Below are 19,268 nucleotides of genomic sequence, written 5' to 3'. Positions count from 1 at the left end.
TAAACCGCTAAGCTCCGATCGTGAGCGCATTAATTCTTAACGCCAAATTGGCATTGCATTAGCGGCACTCTGTCACAGTAATACCGTGATTAAGTGCTGCATACCAGTTCGTTTGAACAACGTTGCATCGCACTCGCATATCGCGCCGCCAAAAAGTAATGGAGCGATCTGTCTAACCTGCTTTCGTCATTTCCTGTCACGTTACTTGCCTCAGCATTCGCGGGAATATCGATCAAATATCTGTAAATTCATCAAATGTCCGCTATTTTGATTGAAAGTTTGGCAATTTGGCAAAAATTAACAATCAAAATATTTAATAAATTATGATTAACAGATTAAGAATTTTAATTCAGAATTAAAAGGAAGTTGAGTGAAAATTGCTATTTTTCATCCTGAATAGTCATCTCGTCATTATTAAATTTTATTACATTTTAATTTTTGTTCGTGATTAAGATTGTGAAAACACCAGATTAAAATATGTAAAATAGCATAATGAGATGTTAAGAGAGTTTTCGAATTTTCCACCCGATTCAAAAATTCCAAATTAACTAATTTGGTTCCAAACTAAATTATTCTAAGCGAAAATCATGAGCGAGCGAGGTTTTTGTTAGGATAAAATAGTGTAATAATTTTCCCGTCATAGAAGAAAAATTCCCCGCGCTTGTGCTCAGACATAATAAGCTTATCAATAAGTATTATTAAAACGCGAGTCGATAAATGACAGTGCAGAATTGCTTTAAATGCGATGTTACATTAAAGAAAATTACAGAGTCAACAATTTTTAAGGAGAAAAAATTGTAAAATTTATTGACAAGTATTTTCAATCATACTTTTAATTTCATAAAATTTATATATGTTCTCACTGTATTTATTCTGAAAGTATAATTTATAAAATATGACCAGTAACAGTACACATGTTTTTTTCTATTCGATATGTATGAGAATGTATTTTTCTTTAAAAATGCAAAAATGCCGCATATAAGGGAAATATTCCCTAGCTCTATTATAACATTTTTTTATCTCTTTTTTGCAGATTATTGTAATATTTTTTCATCTTTTCTTTTACAGACCACGAGCAAAACTTATTAAAAGAATTACAAGGGCGAAGAAGCGTTGCTAGAAGCAATGACGAAGGTATTAATAAATCAACGTTTTTTTTAGAAGAAATGGAGAAAGATGCAATTCTTGTATGCATTCAATCAATTTTTATTGAGATAAAATATAAATTTCTATGTTTCATCGAATTTTATAATTAAAGAAAAATATGTTTTTTATTGATTATAGCCATCTGAAGCGTTCGTCACCGCTCCTTTTAATATTTACAAACAATCTCATCATTAAAACATTTCAAATAAATCAATATTAATATTAATTACAATATTAAGAAATTTCAACTATCAATAAAAATTATCAATAAAAATAAAATTTCCACTATCAATAAACCATGTTCATCTAAAGTGCATGTTACATCGATTTAAGCGAATGTGGGGCATATTATTTCGTTGTACCCGATATAATATTCGTTTACTCGGTTCTTCATGAAGAGTGCAAAGTGGCTGGGAGCAACGAAAGTTACATACTAATACACGCGTCTGTTTGCAGTACAGGTTAATTTATGCTCGCTCCCTGGGTGTGCACGCACGAATGGGATGATCGTGCATCACGTAAACACGAAATACACGCCGCAGAGGGACGGGACTCGTGCGTCCTGTTGCAAATGGAAGCACCCTCATCAGCATCGTCATCGCCATCGATGCTTTAGAGGTTTCCCGACCGTTTTAATCTCCGCGACTCGTGCCGGGTCGGCGGACAATTATTCGCCGACACTCGTGTCAAATGGCTTGACGTTTCCTGCCGCGAGTTTCGAGGGGGGCTAGGACGGGCAGGGGGTGGGGGAGCCGCGGGGGAATCCTACGGGAAGCCATACATCGTTTAGTAATGCGCGTTTCGTCAAATACGCATGATGGAGACACGCATAGTGCATAATGCAGAATGAGTTAGGTTATGTTCAATTTTGTAACCCGCGTGGTAAAATGAATCCACGCGGTGCGACATGTATTTTAATATTAATTTGATTACCCGTCTCTCAACTTATAATATATACATTTGCATATGGTGGACTGGTGGAACGTGTATCACGTACGATACTAAAGTTTCGAAGCTTCTAGAAAAATCTCCTGCTTCTTATATCACGTGACACCGACATCCCTTGACAGTTTTGACAATATGACATGTGTAGCTTCGAGAATGCATTTATCGCGCTACTGCAGTATCGGAAGCTTCCAATTCGACGGTTTCGAGATTTGCGAAAAGTTGTCATTAATCGATGTTTAAATAGTTCCTTAAAAAGAAAATAATTAGATTCTAAAAAAAATATTTATAAAAAAATTATATATAATAAAATATATATAATAATATATATACCCACACAGAAAATAATATCTATTAGATATCTATTAGATATTCTCAATGGGCATTAGGGATATCCACGAATATATAGGAACATTTATTAGACGTGCTTTAGATATCCAGATGTCCGCCATTCGAGATCTCATAAATATCCATAGGATATCTACATAAATATCCATTAGGTATTCATACAATATTTAGTGGATATTTCTGTAGATATCCATTGCATGTACACTGGATATTCATCAGATTTCTGCGTGGATATTTATTCAATGTTCCATAAATATCTACAGGATATGTAAACCAATATCCTGTAAATATCTATACAATATTCAGTGGATATTTATTATATATAGATACATTTATTACGTATATATTGATATTTATTTTTGAATGGATATTGATTTAATGTTCTGTATATAGATACCATATATAACGGAATTTAAAAAAAAATTAACCGTCTGCGGTTAATTATATGGAGCTCTGGAGCTCCTCAAAAGCTAGAGGACATGCGGCTATAATAGTCTGCGCTCTGACCGATAAGCCGTGATTCGTGGGACCTGCGCTGCGGCCTTATATACTGTCTTAGATGGATCCCACTTTCGGGTTAGGCGTTTTCCTTTTCGCCACCTAGCGGCGAGGCGTGAAGCTCGTGGAAGTATATGAATATCCATTGGATATCTTTGGTAGATTTTCAGTAGATATGGATATGTAGATTTTATATGGATGTCCAATGGATATCCTTGATAGATTTTCAGTGGACATGGATATGTAGACATTATATGGATGTCTAATGGATATCCTTGGTAGATGTTCAGTGGACATGGATATGTGGACAATATATGGATGTTCAATGGATATCTTTGGTAGATTTTCAGTAGATATGGGTATGTGGATTTTATATGGATGTCCAGTGGATATCTTCCATAGATTTTCAGTAGATATGGATATAGGGATTTTATATGGATATTCAATGGATATCATCATTGGTTATTCAGGAGATATAAACATTTTAGACATCTTTTAGATATCTATAGGTTATCCATAGTGGATATGGACATTAAATGGATATGTAGATATCCAGTAGATATCCATTAGATATTTTCTTCTGTATTATATACAATATATATAAATATATTGTATATAATATATAGGGTACTTCTTAATAAGTGCGAAAAATTTTAGGATATTCTTTGTCGAAAATTAAGGGGGATTTTTCATATATAAACATATACTTCTACATCCTTCCCTGTGGAGTTACACTCCTCCAAAAATGGGGGTGAAAATTAAGTTTTTATTTTTTAGGTTTTTATTATAATTTTGCTTTTGTTCCAATTTTCTCAACATTTACTCTAATTTTATTTTTATTTTAAAATTTAACTTCTCGTAATTCTATTTAGCATCGTGCTGTGCACGATAACGTATTCTTTTTTTTCTTGAAAACTACTGATTTTATGAAAAAAATAAAAGAAATAAAAATGTTTCTAAATAAATCAAGCTTTTTAATGTATATTTTTAAATGATCATATTTCGGCCCATTAAAAAATTCTAATAAAAAATTGAATAGGGTTTGTTAGTTTCATCCCCTTATAACAATACGGGAGGCTGAAAAAAATATTAATAAATAATCTTTTTACTAGTAGAAAGTATTCACCTAATTTCATTTTTTTAACTTGTTCCAAGTTTGAGAAAAAAATAAAAATCTAATTTTTACCCCCATTTTTGGAGGAGTGTAACTCTACAAGGAGGAATGTAGGAGTACATGTTTATATGAAAAACCCCCCTTAATTTTCGACAAAGAGTCATCTCCTAAAATTTTTCGAACTTATTAAGAAACACCCTGTATATTAAATATTATATTAATATCCAAGGATTAGATTATTAGATTCTAATAAAAAATATTTAATATTTATAAAAATATTATGCATAATAATTATATTTATAATTATGTATATTAATATGCAAAGATTTTTAGGAATAAAATTATAGACTTTTTATTCTTCTTTTCTCTTTATTAAAACGTTAATAAACAATAACAAATTAATAATAATAATAATTTTCTCTCTCTTTCTTTTTCTTTTTCATCGATAATGTTATTTGTGTTGCGACTCGTGAAAAATGACGTGCAAATGGCAAATCGAATAGTTTCATCACACTCGCTGATTAATCACTGAGGCGCGAAAAAATTGCTCTTCTTTCAGCTGCCTTAGAAACGAGGCTCTATAGAGAAGACGCGGTTTTCATTACGTGCTAAGTAATTAATTGGCACTTCATTTGCATAACTGTCACAAAGGCTACAGTTTGATCGATGTACTCCCGCGCGTTAATTGATCGATGGTTCTGTTCAAATCCTGGAATTCTCTCGCGTACATCCCTCCGTGTTAAATTGAAACTTTAAATGCATCCAGAAAGTGTCGATCCTTCAACGCGGTGTCTCTTCTTATCGGATTTTGCTTTTTTTGCAACGAGAAGCAAAAAAAGTAAGGTAAAAATTTGATTTGATATTTTTATTATATCGAATGTTTCCCCCACTTTTGTACACGAAAGATTGAACGCAAGATGAACATCGCGAATCGAAGGAAATTCGCAAGAAAGTCCCAACTTTATCCGGGCGACGCAAACTTTTCGTTTTAACAGCTATAATTGTAACAAAATTGGGTGATCGATACCGCGATGTGGTCGGAAGTGGGATATAATGACGGCAAGAATAGAGTAGCAAGAAACACATGGCTGCGTCTTTGCATTCAACTCCAGAGCAGCTGCTGGTCGTTGGGAAACTGCAGCGGGGACTCGCGAGAACTTAAAGACGAAGTTACCGCACCTCAGACTCCGACTCGATGCGCCTCCCCCCCATCCCCGTCTCCTCCCTTACCGAGATACGGGCTTACCTTTATTTTTATGTACGAAAGTTGTTGCAGTCGTAAGTACCGCCAATGTTGTACCATCCGTGCTCATCGAGACGATAAAATAAAGCATCCCCCGCCGGCCGAAAAGTGCAACTTTATCAGTGAATTTCATCTGGACCGCGAATATCTTTTCTGCACGTTTCTCTCAAACTTTATACGTGAAATATTTCAAAAGCATACTTTTGATAAATCCTTTTTAATTGAAATTTGAGAAAAATCTTAATAATGTGTTCGACAATTAATGGTCCTTGTAAAATACTAAGATCGAGGAAGCAAAAAAAGGATAATAAAATCTTGTCCACAGTCACGATAAAATTAAGTCTGATTTCTTTTTTTACATCTGATTCGATTCTATCGTAAAAATTTGTTGGCTGTGTAAAAATTTTCCCTTCACGATAAATTACCCCTTCGCCCTATTTCGCGAAAGAAGCAACTGTCCTGGGAGACTGAAGTAAGAGTTATGGCGCGCGGCGAGTCCTGCGAAAGTGGAATCGAGGTTCGACGGTCCGAGATAATTCCGCGGCATTACAATTTGGCAGCTTCATCGAGTTGTTCCGAGCCTTGCTCCTCGAGGGTACCTGTCGTAATATATCGAAATTCCCACGTGCATTAGTCTCGCCCTCCCATTTAAGGGAACGCGCTCACGTATCGATGGAGGAAGGGAGGGGATGCGAGTTCGCCTAGTTTGCGCGGGTTGTTTTGGCAGCTTAAGACCCAGAGAATAAGGATTGTAAAAGAGGATTTTACAAAGGGTAGTTTGACAGTCGCGTGCGCGATCCTTGCGCTAAACTGACCAGACAAAGCATTATCCCTTGTCAAATAGAGTTTTCATTTAGAAATTTTGTTATTAATTTTTGTTACGAATCTTAAGTAACGATTTAATTTTTTTCAAATATAATGCAAACGTAAAAGTGTATGATTTTTATATGAATTTTTATTAATTAATGATCATAAATTTTTCGAGGAAAAAATATGATAATAATTATTGTATAAATATAACATACCAATATTGTATAAATATATTGTATAAATATAATATACTAATTATAATCCCAGCAAACACCAAGTAACATTTATATAATTGTTAGTTGTAATTTCCCACTCAACAATATAACTGTTACATGTTATGTAACTGTTATATAACTGTTATATTGTTGAGTTGGAAATTATAACTAACAGTTTATATAACTGTTATTTGATGTTTGATGAGATTATACAATAATTTATAACATATTAATAATATTCAGAATAGAGATATATAATCAATACAATACATGAATAAATATAATCGCATATGATGCAGATAGGGAGCAAGGAGATAAGGAGAAGGATACATATACAATGCACACCGGTGCAAAGTGCATGTAAACAGGACGTGTTGTAATTCACGACACACGTGCACACTGTCTTGCAAGTGATATTACGTGATGCGATTTATGCCCTACATGGGATATCCTGTAATGGGTTTATAGATTTCCGTTGGCGCGAAATCAATGCGGCGAAACTGCTTCGAAGCCTATCGAGATATCGCGTTATTATACAAGTGCCAGAGATAAAACAGCTGCGTTTCTAATGACAGAGTGCATGGCTCGTTACATGTTTTTGACACGCCCAAGCAACGCGAGAAGTTGCGAAAACTGTTTGTAATTCCCAAATGGATTTAATGGAAAAAGGATCCGCGTGTGTGTGTGTATTATACGTTACAATAACATTGATACGATTCAACCCCGGTGTACGATATATATTTAAGTTGAAACTATCCCTCTCTCTCTCTTTAGAAGTTTATTTAACAATATTTAACAACGAATTTTGTCCAAAAAATATGGCGCAAAATCTGCGAGGTAAAATGAATACCATTTGGAAAATATCGAAAAGTTGCGTTGAAATGTGTGACGTGTGTTTGGAGTGCTTGTTTAAACCAAACTGACAGTTCGCTTCAAGATGGGAATTAATAATTGCGTGCTTCCGAGGCGATTTTCGGGATTTGTAATTTAAAGACATTTTTAAAAGGACACCCTAAGCTCTCGAAATATCGCAGGATTCGCGACTCCCTAATCTAACCGCGACTTTTCGATCCTGTCGTCATCCCTCCTTCGGGATTTATTAATTTCCTCGCTCTGTTTCTTCTTCCCGGCGATAAAACTTTCCGCGGATCTTCTTGCGGCCGCCGCTGTTACGTAAATTCCCGAAGAAATCTTACATAGATGCGGGATATCGGGCGCCTATGGCGATACGCCAGCGAGGGGTGGTGGAAACTTTGACAAGAAACGAACATTGTCGCCCGCGAGCGCGTATAAGAAACTCGAAAAAGACCGTCGCGAAGTTTACGGCACCGATTGAATTGGCCGAACAACTTTCCGCTTTAACTTTCGAACGCACATGTGATTTTCGCGATATGAGCGGACGGACGTAAATTATAGACGAGGCGAAGGAGGAGGGTGGGCGGGGGAGGAGACATTCCTCCTTAATTAAAACTCATGCGACTTTGTCCGCCGAGTTTGTGAGTTTAACGTCGTACAATATAACCATAGTAAAAGAAGGATAGGGGCGCTGAAGTTATGGCCCCTGCAAGGATAACTACGTGCACGCAAAACTTGTTACTTTCCGCGGGGTGCGGGGGCGGCAGTAGAGTGCAGGGTCCCGTGCAGGGTTTTAAGAATTAATCGAGACACGGTGGAGCGAAAATTGTGGAACTCCCGACCCCTTTAAACTACGTTCCTTACCGATCTCCTCCGAGTTTTAGAAGTCTTGGAACTCCGCTACGATGTGTCAAATATTTACCGATCGATTAATTCATACAGTGTGTTCATTTCGCGAGCATGTCCTACAACGAGCCCCCGATTTCCTGAAGCGAAGTTGAACAGGGGAGGACGGTGGGAGCCAATATTCGAGATATTTATTGCGCGGGGCGGTTAAGGTAAGGACAAGGAACGGGGCCCCGAGACTTGGGTGTCACCTTCAATATTTTGTAATCAATTGCCAACTTTCCCTGTAGGACTTCCGACCCGGGCTAATCTCGATAAGAGCAAAGTCGCGAGACTTCAAAAGTTCGACGGACCAACTTGCTGTTTAGCGCTTTATACTCGGCCGATAGTCTAGGGACACCGCCTTCAAGCCTTTCCAGATTTCATCCGACCTTTAATCTCCGGAAAAGGAAGAGTTTCTTCGAAAGAGGAAACCGCCCGAAGGGAGAAGCAACCTTCGAGTAGCTTGTTTTGCGGAAGGTCGACTTTCGTCCCCTCAGCTTTATTGATATAGTGAACTTGAGACGAAAAATTAATGAATTTAAATGAACGTCTTGGGTCTACAAATTATACGTAAGTTACGCAAGTCGAATTAAATTAGTTTTCTTCATGTACTTTTATCTTTTCTCGCTCTAATTGCATAGAAATATACTAAAACCACAAATTAAAACGTAAAAAATAAATTAATTGAATAAATTATTATAAATAATTAATTAAAATATAATTAAAATAATATAATTAAAATAATAAATTAATTGCCTAAACTAATTAAATATGTAATTAAATATCTTGAAATTCATGAACATCAATTTTTATTGTGCTCTTATTGGAGTTTACTAATTCAGCACTGAACATTAGATACGTCGATATTGACACTAATGATCGATTAGCCAGGACATGTCATCTCATAACTCACATGGGAAAAGCTGGCCTTGCTTTGTAATCTTCGCGTAATCTATTTAAGCTCGTTATTTCACGTCGCCGCGTTTCGCCCATTACGAGTTTCTCGTGCTATGATCCTGTACAGGATGTTTACGCGCAACTGGTTACACAACCGTATCAAACTCGCATCCTTTGGAAGGATTTTTTGCTGGAAACAATTTCAGCAAAAGTTTGAAAATTCTTTTTACACATATCATAAATTATCCCTAACACATAATTTATAATTTATATCAATTTATAATTTATATTTATATTTTTCTCACAAAAAGTTTCCAAGAATTTTAATAAAACGCATCTCCAAAGGTAAATAAGTTTAACAATCGTGCCGCTTGTATGATATATTTAATATTTTTAAGAAAATATCTCTGTGGCAAGCACCTCAAAATATGTCACGGAATAATATCAAGCTTGTCGCGAAACTTATGAAACATCTTGTAGGCGTTTATAATGGTTTAACGGTGTTATGAGGAGACCACCGGCGTCCACCCGTGTCAAATGTCACTGTTCATCTCGCGAGCGGGATATAAAGCGATGCTCGTGGCTTTACGAGCCTTCAACGCGGCAGAGGTAAAAGGGAGAAGGAAATACGAAGGGATCTCTGATTTAATTACGAACAATAGCGAACGTAACAAGCGCGTGGAGTCGTGCGTGGATCAACGAAACTCGTGTGCGATAGGTCGTTTGGGAATTTATTCACGGACGTTGCTGCCACGATACGCGGTGGTTGCTCTAATTTCAGCGCATTCCATGTCGACAAGCTTCTTCCACTGTTTTAATTAAAGATACGTTTCCTGATGTTCAATTGATTTAATAGAAAAGCTGTTTCAGCATTCCCGTTTTGCATTTGCTCCGGAAATCACACACATTGCTTCTGGTCTCTAGATTTTGGGATTCATCGCCTTTAAATCTTTAAGAGATTCAATTCCTGGAAATTAAGAGATGCTAAAGATGTATTAGATTATAATACTTTTCAATTTTCTCTAAAAGTTTCTTTTTTTAATATAAGATTTTTAATTAAATTAATTTCAAAATTCTGAGAAATTTCGGTCTTAATTATAGCAATTTTTTTAGAGATTTAATTCTTAGAAATTCAGAGATGCTAAAGGTGTATTAGATAATACTTTTTAAATTCTCTAAAACAGTTTCCTTCTTTTAATATAAGTTTTCTTTTTTAATTAAATAAATTTCAGAATTATGAGAAATTTCGATTTTAATTATAGCAATTTTTTTAGAAATTCAATTCTTATAAATTTAAAAATGCTAAAAATATATTAGATAAATTCAAAGACGCTAAAGATGTATTAGATAATACTTTTTAAATTCTCTAAAACAGTTTCCTTCTTTTAATATAAGTTTTCTTTTTTAATTAAATAAATTTCAAAATTATGAAAAATTCCGATTTTAATTATAGCAATTTTTTTAGAAATTTAATTCTTATAAGTTAAAAAATGCTAAAGGTGTATTAGATAATATTTCTTGAATTTTTTAAAAATTCTTCTTTTTAAATATAGGATTTAATTAATTTCAGAATTTTAAAATTCTAGTTTTAATACAGCAATTATAACGAATCTTAAATTAATAAAAAGCAAGTTTCTTAAAACATTTAATTTAAGAAGATTGAGACACAAAAGAATAAGCACAGGATCCTATTATACAATTCGTCTATATGTGTTTCTTTTATTTTTTAGAGAAATTACACACATTACTTCTGGTCTCTAGATTTTGGAATTTATTGCCTTTAAATCTTTAAGAGATTTAATTCTTAAAAACTGAGAGATGCTAAGAAGAATATATTTAGAATATTTTTTATATCTCTAAAAATTCTTCTTTTTCAATATAGAATTAATTTCAGAATTTTGAAATTCCGGTTTTAATTAACAATTATAATGAACCTTAAATTAACAAAAAGCAAGTTTTAGGATTTTTAATTTAAGAAGATTGAGAAAAAAGGGGCACAAAGACCGATAATGCAATTATAAAAGATATATTAGATTATAATATCTTTTGAGTGCGCTAAAAGTTCCCTCTTTTTCATTAGAATTAAATTAACTTCAAAATTCCGAAATTTTTTTAAAATTATTGCAGTGTTATAATGAATCTAGAGAAAAAGCAAGTTAATAAAAAGCTTAATAGAAAGCAAGTTTCAGAACATTTAATTCAAGAAGATTGAATTGAAACAAAAGACACGAGACAAGCACAAGATGTTAACTTTTAATTGTACAATTCATCTAATGATACCATATCAAAGTACCAGGAGTATTTTCGAGGGAATTTAACACGTAAAGAAATTATAACATAAATAAGAGTCGGAAGCAATGCCTTGAAACTTGTACGAAGGTTAACCGATGCTAGCGAGCGAAGCACGTTTATATGGGAATTAAGGGGTAGCTACAAAGAGGGTGGAGGGCGAAGGGGCAAGGGGGAAAGAGGGGCAAAGGGGGCAAAAACTATTGCGAAGTAGATAGAGAATGCTGCGGTGAGAGCGAATAGGCGAACAAAGGCGGAATACCGTAGACGTAAAACAACGACCACTCGAATCGACGATTGCTGTTTTCGTTTCGCTCGGGAAAACCCCACCCCACTCATCCCCCTTCGGAGTTTGCCGGAAATCGAAGATTAAACCGAATCGAAGGAACAAAAGATTATTGAATTTCTCCGCTGTGTAAAATTCGAAACAGACTCATCGATAATGCCCGACGTTTTTCAAATTGCGCTCGGCTATATCCGTTGTTATCATCCTGTTTTATTGCATTTCGCGAGATTCTATCAGATATCTTGCGATTAGATTCAAATAGAAGACGAGAGTCGTAAAGAAGAAGGAATGTTTGACAGCATCGTTCCCAGTAGAATTAAAATAATGTTACGTTGATGAAAAATTTATCCTAGGACCCAGCAAACACCAAGTAACATTTATATAATTGTTAGTTGTAATTTTCCACTCAACAATATAACTGTTACATGTTATTTGGTGTTTGCTGGGGAGACTATAGAGTTTTTAAAAATGTTTTTAATAGTAACGAGAACCTCCCTCTGTCTTTGAAAAAAAATTATAGTTTCCGGCGATAACGTTTAAATATAAATGCGAGGATGAATCCGAGTTTTAACGATGCAGATTCTAGCGAGCACTCTGAATATAATGTCGATATCTCTGGTGAGAATCCCATTTTCCCGGGGCGCGAGCTTTCAGCCGGGGGGGTAGGGGGGGAGATTTTTTACTCGGTCCAGATAAGAAGGGCGAAGATATAAGAAAAAAAAGATAAAAAAAAAATTAATCACTCGAGAGGGAAAGCACTTCGCCCTTCTGTTCCATTTTCGCGGCACATTTTTCTCGGATCACGCGCGGACGTCCTGGAGAATCGAGTCGACTCGAGTCGGGTCGGGCAACGTGGAATGCGGGCTATTGATTCAATGCGATTTTTCACCAGACCCTCCGATGAAAAATGGCGAGCACACCTTCCGCCGTGTCTCTCGCGCGATCTAGATGAGGATCTTTTCATTTCGAAATCGCCCGGCCTACGTGTTTCATTATTGCAACTAAAGGATGGGCGAAGATTCCCCCAGAGATCGTTCGTTAAGATTATCTTCTTACCTTAAGCGAGACATACATCTTTCAATTTTCAAATTTCCTTCTTATTCTCCCTCGACTAGTGATGATGTATGACGTTGGAGAAATTGAGAAAATAATTGATACCGGCGTCTGATTTCTCACGGCCACGTCAACGGCTTATACGGAATAAGCTGCGGATGTTTTTTTTCAGGTCAAAGGGCTCATTTCGCGTCATCTGCGACGTGCTCGAGCACACCGCAGTCGTCACAATAAAAATGGCCTCGTGGAAAGTCTCCGATCGCTCTTTCCGCGGAACTCGGACAGCTCCACACGAGTGGCAAGCCGTGTTCCTGGCGCGACACTTCATCTCCCGTCCTTTCTTCCCTCACGTACGAAACGATGAAAGCTCGCCCGGGATCTGACCCGTTCTAATTCGAGCTAACGCGGCAGCCAGCGCGTTTTCTTCTATACGGATTCGCCAAGTGAAGACTAATCGAAGGACGAGTGGTCCCCCCTCTCGAAGATGAACCACTCGCGCGAGCGACGGTCTCGATTTTTGCCCGGTGAGTATCTGCTGAAGAGCGTCTTCCTTCTTTTTCAGCCATTTGCATTCGCTGATAATTTAATTTCGATAAACGGGAACACGAGAAGTTTGAGCATTTCGCTAATTATTAACGTCCTGAGTAGGCAAATCAGTGGAATTGAATCGGAAATGCGATGGCGATCACAAGTTCGGAAGGGCTTGATAGTTGGAGTTATTATTTTTTTATCGGCGCCGATAATTGATGGACTATTTCTCTCTTCATTTTAATTCGCAATTAGCTACTTTAGAAATGATATAGCGTAGAAACTTGCAAATTTTGTATCAAAATTAATTGTTAAATTAATCGGATATAAATTCAGATAATTATTTTCGCTTACGAAAATATTATTTTATGTATTATTATGTGTCCTTCAATTTCTTTATTTAATAATAATTTAAGATTTAAATTATTATTAAATAAAATAAAATTTAAATTATTATTAAATTTTTAATTAAGATTAAAAATTTAACAATGTAAATTTTAATAATATTAATAAATTTTAATAATACTTTCGTTTCTTTCTTTATTATAATTTCTGCTTTGGTAAGTTAAAAAAATTCATGTAATGTTTATTATAAAATTATATACAAAAATGTGACGTTACTTACCGATTTCCAAGTATTTCTGATGCACTGGATCGTACTGTTCCCAGGACAAAGTGCGAAATCGACTCTTCTCTCTACTAGCTGGTAAAAGAGTGTCGTTTCTCCCATGATGATCGATAATGTTCGGATTTCTGTAAATTCAAAATAATGTTTTATTAGTTTCATTTCACTCTGGATACAATAGATTTACGTAAATAATGATAATAATAATATATAAAATAATACCTTTAGAAACATATTAATATAGTATGTAAATAAAAAAGATACCCTATATCCCATTGTATTTACATTTCTGTTATTTCATTACAAAGAGACAGAGGAAGAGAAAAGAGAGGAAACTTTCTTATGAAATTTCTAAAAAATTCATGTCAAAATAAAATTACAGAATTCTCTCGTGAGAAATGTTATTAATACCATTTAATTATAATATAATCTTACCTTAAATTTCACTCTAAAATTAAAAATTAAGGAGAAAAGAAATTAAAAATTAAATGGAAAAGAGCAAAGAGAGCGTAAGATTAAAGTTAACGTTGGTGAAGGCAGTTATTAATAACCATATCTTTACTAAACATGATATTAAAAGTATCCTTATAAAATTAAATTAAGTTATATTTTTCGCACAGCATTATATCAGATCGAGAAATCCCGACGAAAGTATTCTTTCATGTAGATATAGCTGGTGGAATATTTATTACACTTATTTCGCTGAGAATCGCGGGAGCAAATTTCAGCGGGGGCGGGGGTGAATTCGAGTCACGAGCATCGCATAATTCAGAGTATCGATGCGGCACATGCAAAGTTCGCCAGTTTCCGAAACTTGCGCATTCCCGTTACGCCTGTTGAGGTAAGACTTGCGGGTCATCCCCTATTCCGCGGTCAGGGGGCTATAACGATCCACGAGACCGGACCGACCGTGGCTGCTTCGGCCGGAAAACGGAAGTAACACAGGGCTGATCCCTCGTTTGCATTAACGGCAAACGGCGACAGAGCCACCCTCTTTGAGCCACCCTCAAGTACAGGGAAGAGATACAACGCGGGAGACGCTTTTGTTCGCGTCGCTCGTTATCAGCCGCTCCTCTTTTCGAAAGGAGTGTATCACAATTTCCTCTCTCCTCTTCCCCTCGATACTCGAGCTGTCAAATTATAAAATCTTCGCTCCGCGACGATTCTCGTCGATATAAAATAAAGAAACTTTGATACTCTTTCGAGTAATCGATTTTGTGTGCGTCCTGTTTTTTTAAGAGTAAATGGCTACGAAAAATTTATCACTTTTTGAATTCGCAGCGATAATGGCCACGGTATAGCGGTCGTTATAGCGGGGCTAACGGCATTAATTCCGCAAATTATAGATTTACGAGCGCGCGTGGGGGATAAATGCTAAAATCGTGGATCTTCGATATCGCGATATTCGAGAGCGTATCGTTTGATTGGTCAAATTACACGGATAATTATGAGCAAAGTTGGTCGCATGTCGGATGTAAATCACGCCGGGGGGTGAAAACGCATGGGGAATGCGGGCTCCCTCCGCCGAAATGGAAATTCGCCGTGTGAAATAAGGTTGTTATTTTAGTTATAGCAATATCATCCGTCACACACGTGCGCGGGCTCGCTTGAAAAAAACATTTTATTTCGACGAAAAACAAACCGTTGCCGAATTCCTGTCGTATATTAAAAGCAACTGAAAATTTTATGGATACAGCTGCCTCTCTCGCGCATCTCGCGAACGAGTCGATAGTTTTACACTACAGGCTTGAATTTTTATTCGCCAAAGCACGATCCTCCAAATGATCTGATTTGTAACCGGATGTGTCATGCAACAAGATTATGTGCGTTTTACATTTTTTGTTTCATTATTTTGTTACATTTTTATTTTTACATAAGCTTGTATTTTTTTAAAAGAGAAATATTAAAAAAAAAATATGATACTTAATTGTTATTTTTTTCTTGTTATGCTTTTTATTTATTTTTCTTATATTTCATTATTTTATTATTTTACATTTAATATTATGAATGACTTTAGTTTTAACAATATTAATATTTTTATAAATATTTTTTAATCTTTAAATTGTATTCCTCTATTAACACTAAATGGACTTTAGCAAGCTTCAAAAATTTAGTCACTAGCATTCATGTTATCGCCAAATAGCATCAGACTTTACCAATAATATCATCTATTTTATAATCCTATTGATATATCTATTAATATATATAAACGAATGGATAATTATTATTCATTTGCGGTCAGCAATGAACAAATTGATTATTAATTCATTTGCATAATTTATTTGTGTATATAATCACGGTTATAAAATACCGCATTAGAGAGGGAAAACAGATGATTAATATGATTGGTGTCTAGGAATTAGAGGTTGTTTTCATAAAATTTGTTCATCCCATCCCAGGTTGCCTGGATACGACGGCTAAACTTTCCGCGAATCTAAAGACGCGCGCTTCTTTCTCCGGAGATTACACTGTTCTTACGACGCGGTAAATGGAAGGGAAGACTATATCTCGATGAAGAAATCGCTGTCTGTCCAATTAATGATAGCAACTGCGAGTCAGCCGAGCGAAAATCTCTCTCGAGTATTCGCAGAGCGAATGTATTACGAATTTCCTCGTCTCGTCGGGAGATGAGATACTTCTTTTCTCAGTACGATTAAGACCAATTATTTATTATAGGTTTCCGTTCTCATTACGAGTCTGCAAAACGGAACCGTCACAAATGAGATTTAAAATCACTAACGATAATAAAGGACTAATAAAAGCCATCATATGCTTAACGATGCGTAATTAATTAAACGTTCCGGAGATCAATCCGGAAGCCTCTCCGACTCTGTCATCCCCATCATTTCTCCATCGAGATCTAGAGAAGGTCGGACTGCGTTTAAAGCAAGCTACTAAATCGTGGGTGTCGCGTTATTTGATCGAAAAATCGCGCAGGCAATAAATAAATTGATACAATTGAGAGAGAACATAAGTATCTACGGGTTGCCAGAAAATAATTTCTAGCAACGGATCTTCAATAATTTGCAGCAATGTGTCGGATAGGATGAAAAGAACAGGGGAGATGGGAAAATTCGTTGCATTGATTGCGTACCCTCGGTACACGACGAGCGATGCTCCTGCGATGACGTGTTTGCAATCGTCTGCCGCGAATGCTCTCGTGATGAAATATGCCGAGACGGTCGGATAACGTGCAGCTATGTATGTAGATTGCGCAACAGCAGAGATAACAATAATCTATAATGCACAACCCCCTTCGCAGAGAGAGAGAGAGAGAGAGAGAGAAAGAGAGAGAGAGAGAGAAAGAGCGAGCATCTCGTGTTGCCACGCAGCTTGACGAGACATTATAAACCGCCCTGATAATAAATGCTTGGAGCGATTTTCTCACGTGTCAACATTTCCGAAACATTTTCCTTCTAGATAAAAAATTTTAGAAAATTGTAAAAAAATATTTGTATGTTGTGTCATCTTAAAATTAAAATTGTTATAAAAAATTGAATGTATTTAATTATATTAATATTATATTGATTAAAATTGAATTGTCTTTGCTCTCAATTAATCTAGATATATTCCGATAAGATTCAATACCTGCACAATTTACTGTAGCTTCTATCTTTTTCTTTATAATTGATCAAATTTTCCAAAAAATATATAAATATTTAATTGCGTTTTTTAAGAAAATTCCATTTTAATTAAAAAAAAATTATCATTTATTTAGAAAATATTGATTTAGAAAATTATCATTTATTTGGAAAATATTGAATATAAATTTTCTAATGAAAGAGAGAGATGGAAAGAAATTTGATGGTTAGGTTTTATAATATCGATTATGAGAGGATATACGAGTTAAAGTAAATACGTATCGCGCTTTCAATTTACACGATCGCGAAGAATTCTTTTTCGTTGCAAACAATTTTTGACGAAAAATATTACGACGCTGCCGTCGTCCTTCGATTTTTCTTGTTTCAAGTCGTGATGATTTATGACGTTATAGTCTATACAGAAAGTTTGCTATCCTGCTCGTATAAATTCAATGAATTATGTAATGCCGTTTCTCTGAAAATGCATCGTCGGCGATACATAAATTATGAGCCGCGACCATTGTGCCGGCACATAAAATATGCGCGGTATCACTGACACATTACTGTAAAGGGATCTCTATCAGTTAATACATCATTATAATTTTAATTAAATTATCTTCCAAGTACACGTTAACATTCAACTCGCGAGTTAGCAATTAATTGGTCATTAATCTGCCCTGATCCTCGATGCAAGGTACAGGAAATCCGATCCTGTCAATATTTCATTCGTATTTCGTTTTAAGCGGAGGATCGTCACAAAGTTGAAAGCGAATAAAATTAATTCGACGAGTTTCATGAACCGAGATAGCAAAGTTCGAATGCACGGAAAAATTTGCTTTACATATTTTTCATTTCGGCAAATCGTGTAGTTTTTTTTACACAACATGCGAATTAAAGTAAACAAACAACTCAATTGCGTAAACGAAGGTAATTGCGCGCATTTTGAAGGGAAGCGTTTAAATCCAATCTTGATTAGAGGGCTCTTTATTTAAGTCTATAACCAGCTCGTTATTTTTATCGTGCATCTGCCGCGAGCCGTTCCATTTGAATGATGAAAGACGCCAGACACAACAGCTGGTTATGCCCATGAAGCCAATTACGAGCATCGTATGGTCATGTATGGACCTATAGACAATCTCCGCTCGGGAGATCGATCACTAATGGGCGCGACTGCCAGTTAGCATGCATCATCGGCGATTTAAGTGAAACCGGCTCCGATCAATGGCACTCCCTCTCTGTCTATCAATTTAAAGCTCGATTTCGCTTTAATCCCCTTACGTAAAGTCGCTTGGAAAAATGCCGACTAACATCGGGGATCTATGCTAGCTCAGTGGACCTTGATGTCACACCTGGCCGAGCCGACATTCACCACAAGCCCTCTGACATGTCTATGTGTAAATTATAACGCGTGTAGTGGAAAGTCGAGGTACAAAACACATGTGCGGAACGTTGAATAAAATATGAAAAGAGAGTATGCGAGATACGCGGAAAACGTAGAAATATTTTTCTGATATACAAATCAAAATGGCGATATGATAAAAAAATAAGGACAGTTTTCTTTAGCATGGAAAAATAAAAAATTAAGAAAGAAAGGAAATTTTAATATCAAAAATACAACAACAATCATTTAAACGTATTATTTTTCAATCAATTAGGTAGAATTAATTAGAATTATTTAGATAGAGCTGTAACTTTGGGAGAAGATGCTAATCAAAGATATTTTAAAAATATCAATGGAATTAATTAGTCATGTAATTTTAATATATATTCAATTCTTTATTGATTTTACATTTTTAAAAATCATGTTCATGGTAACAAGAAACAATGAAATTTTTAACAGAAAGGAAATAATAAGGTTTCTAATAAAAGGGAACTTTAATATAAAAGACTCACTAAAACGATAATGTAAATGTATTATTCTTCAATTAATCAGAATTATTTAGATAG

General features: G+C 35.4%; 1 protein-coding gene across 2 annotated transcripts in view; it reads right to left on the bottom strand.

Moving 5' to 3' along the window:
* The window catches only part of Nlg-4 (neuroligin 4), a 235,304-nt gene that overhangs the window by 26,773 nt on the left and 189,263 nt on the right, over nt 1-19,268 (bottom strand). For both annotated transcript variants that reach the window (XM_083093505.1, XM_083093506.1), the window contains one exon: nt 13,741-13,868. In XM_083093505.1, coding sequence (XP_082949631.1) covers nt 13,741-13,868 — 128 coding nt within the window. The remainder of the gene's footprint in view (nt 1-13,740; nt 13,869-19,268) is intronic.

The sequence above is a fragment of the Camponotus vicinus genome, unplaced genomic scaffold (genome assembly GCF_025532165.1).
Source record: "Camponotus vicinus isolate PSW18456_S1 unplaced genomic scaffold, iyCamVici1.0 SCAF_3, whole genome shotgun sequence".
Classification (NCBI taxonomy): Eukaryota; Metazoa; Arthropoda; class Insecta; order Hymenoptera; family Formicidae; genus Camponotus; species Camponotus vicinus.
Note: the sequence above shows the minus strand (reverse complement) of the source record. Positions and strands in the feature narration are given on the sequence as shown.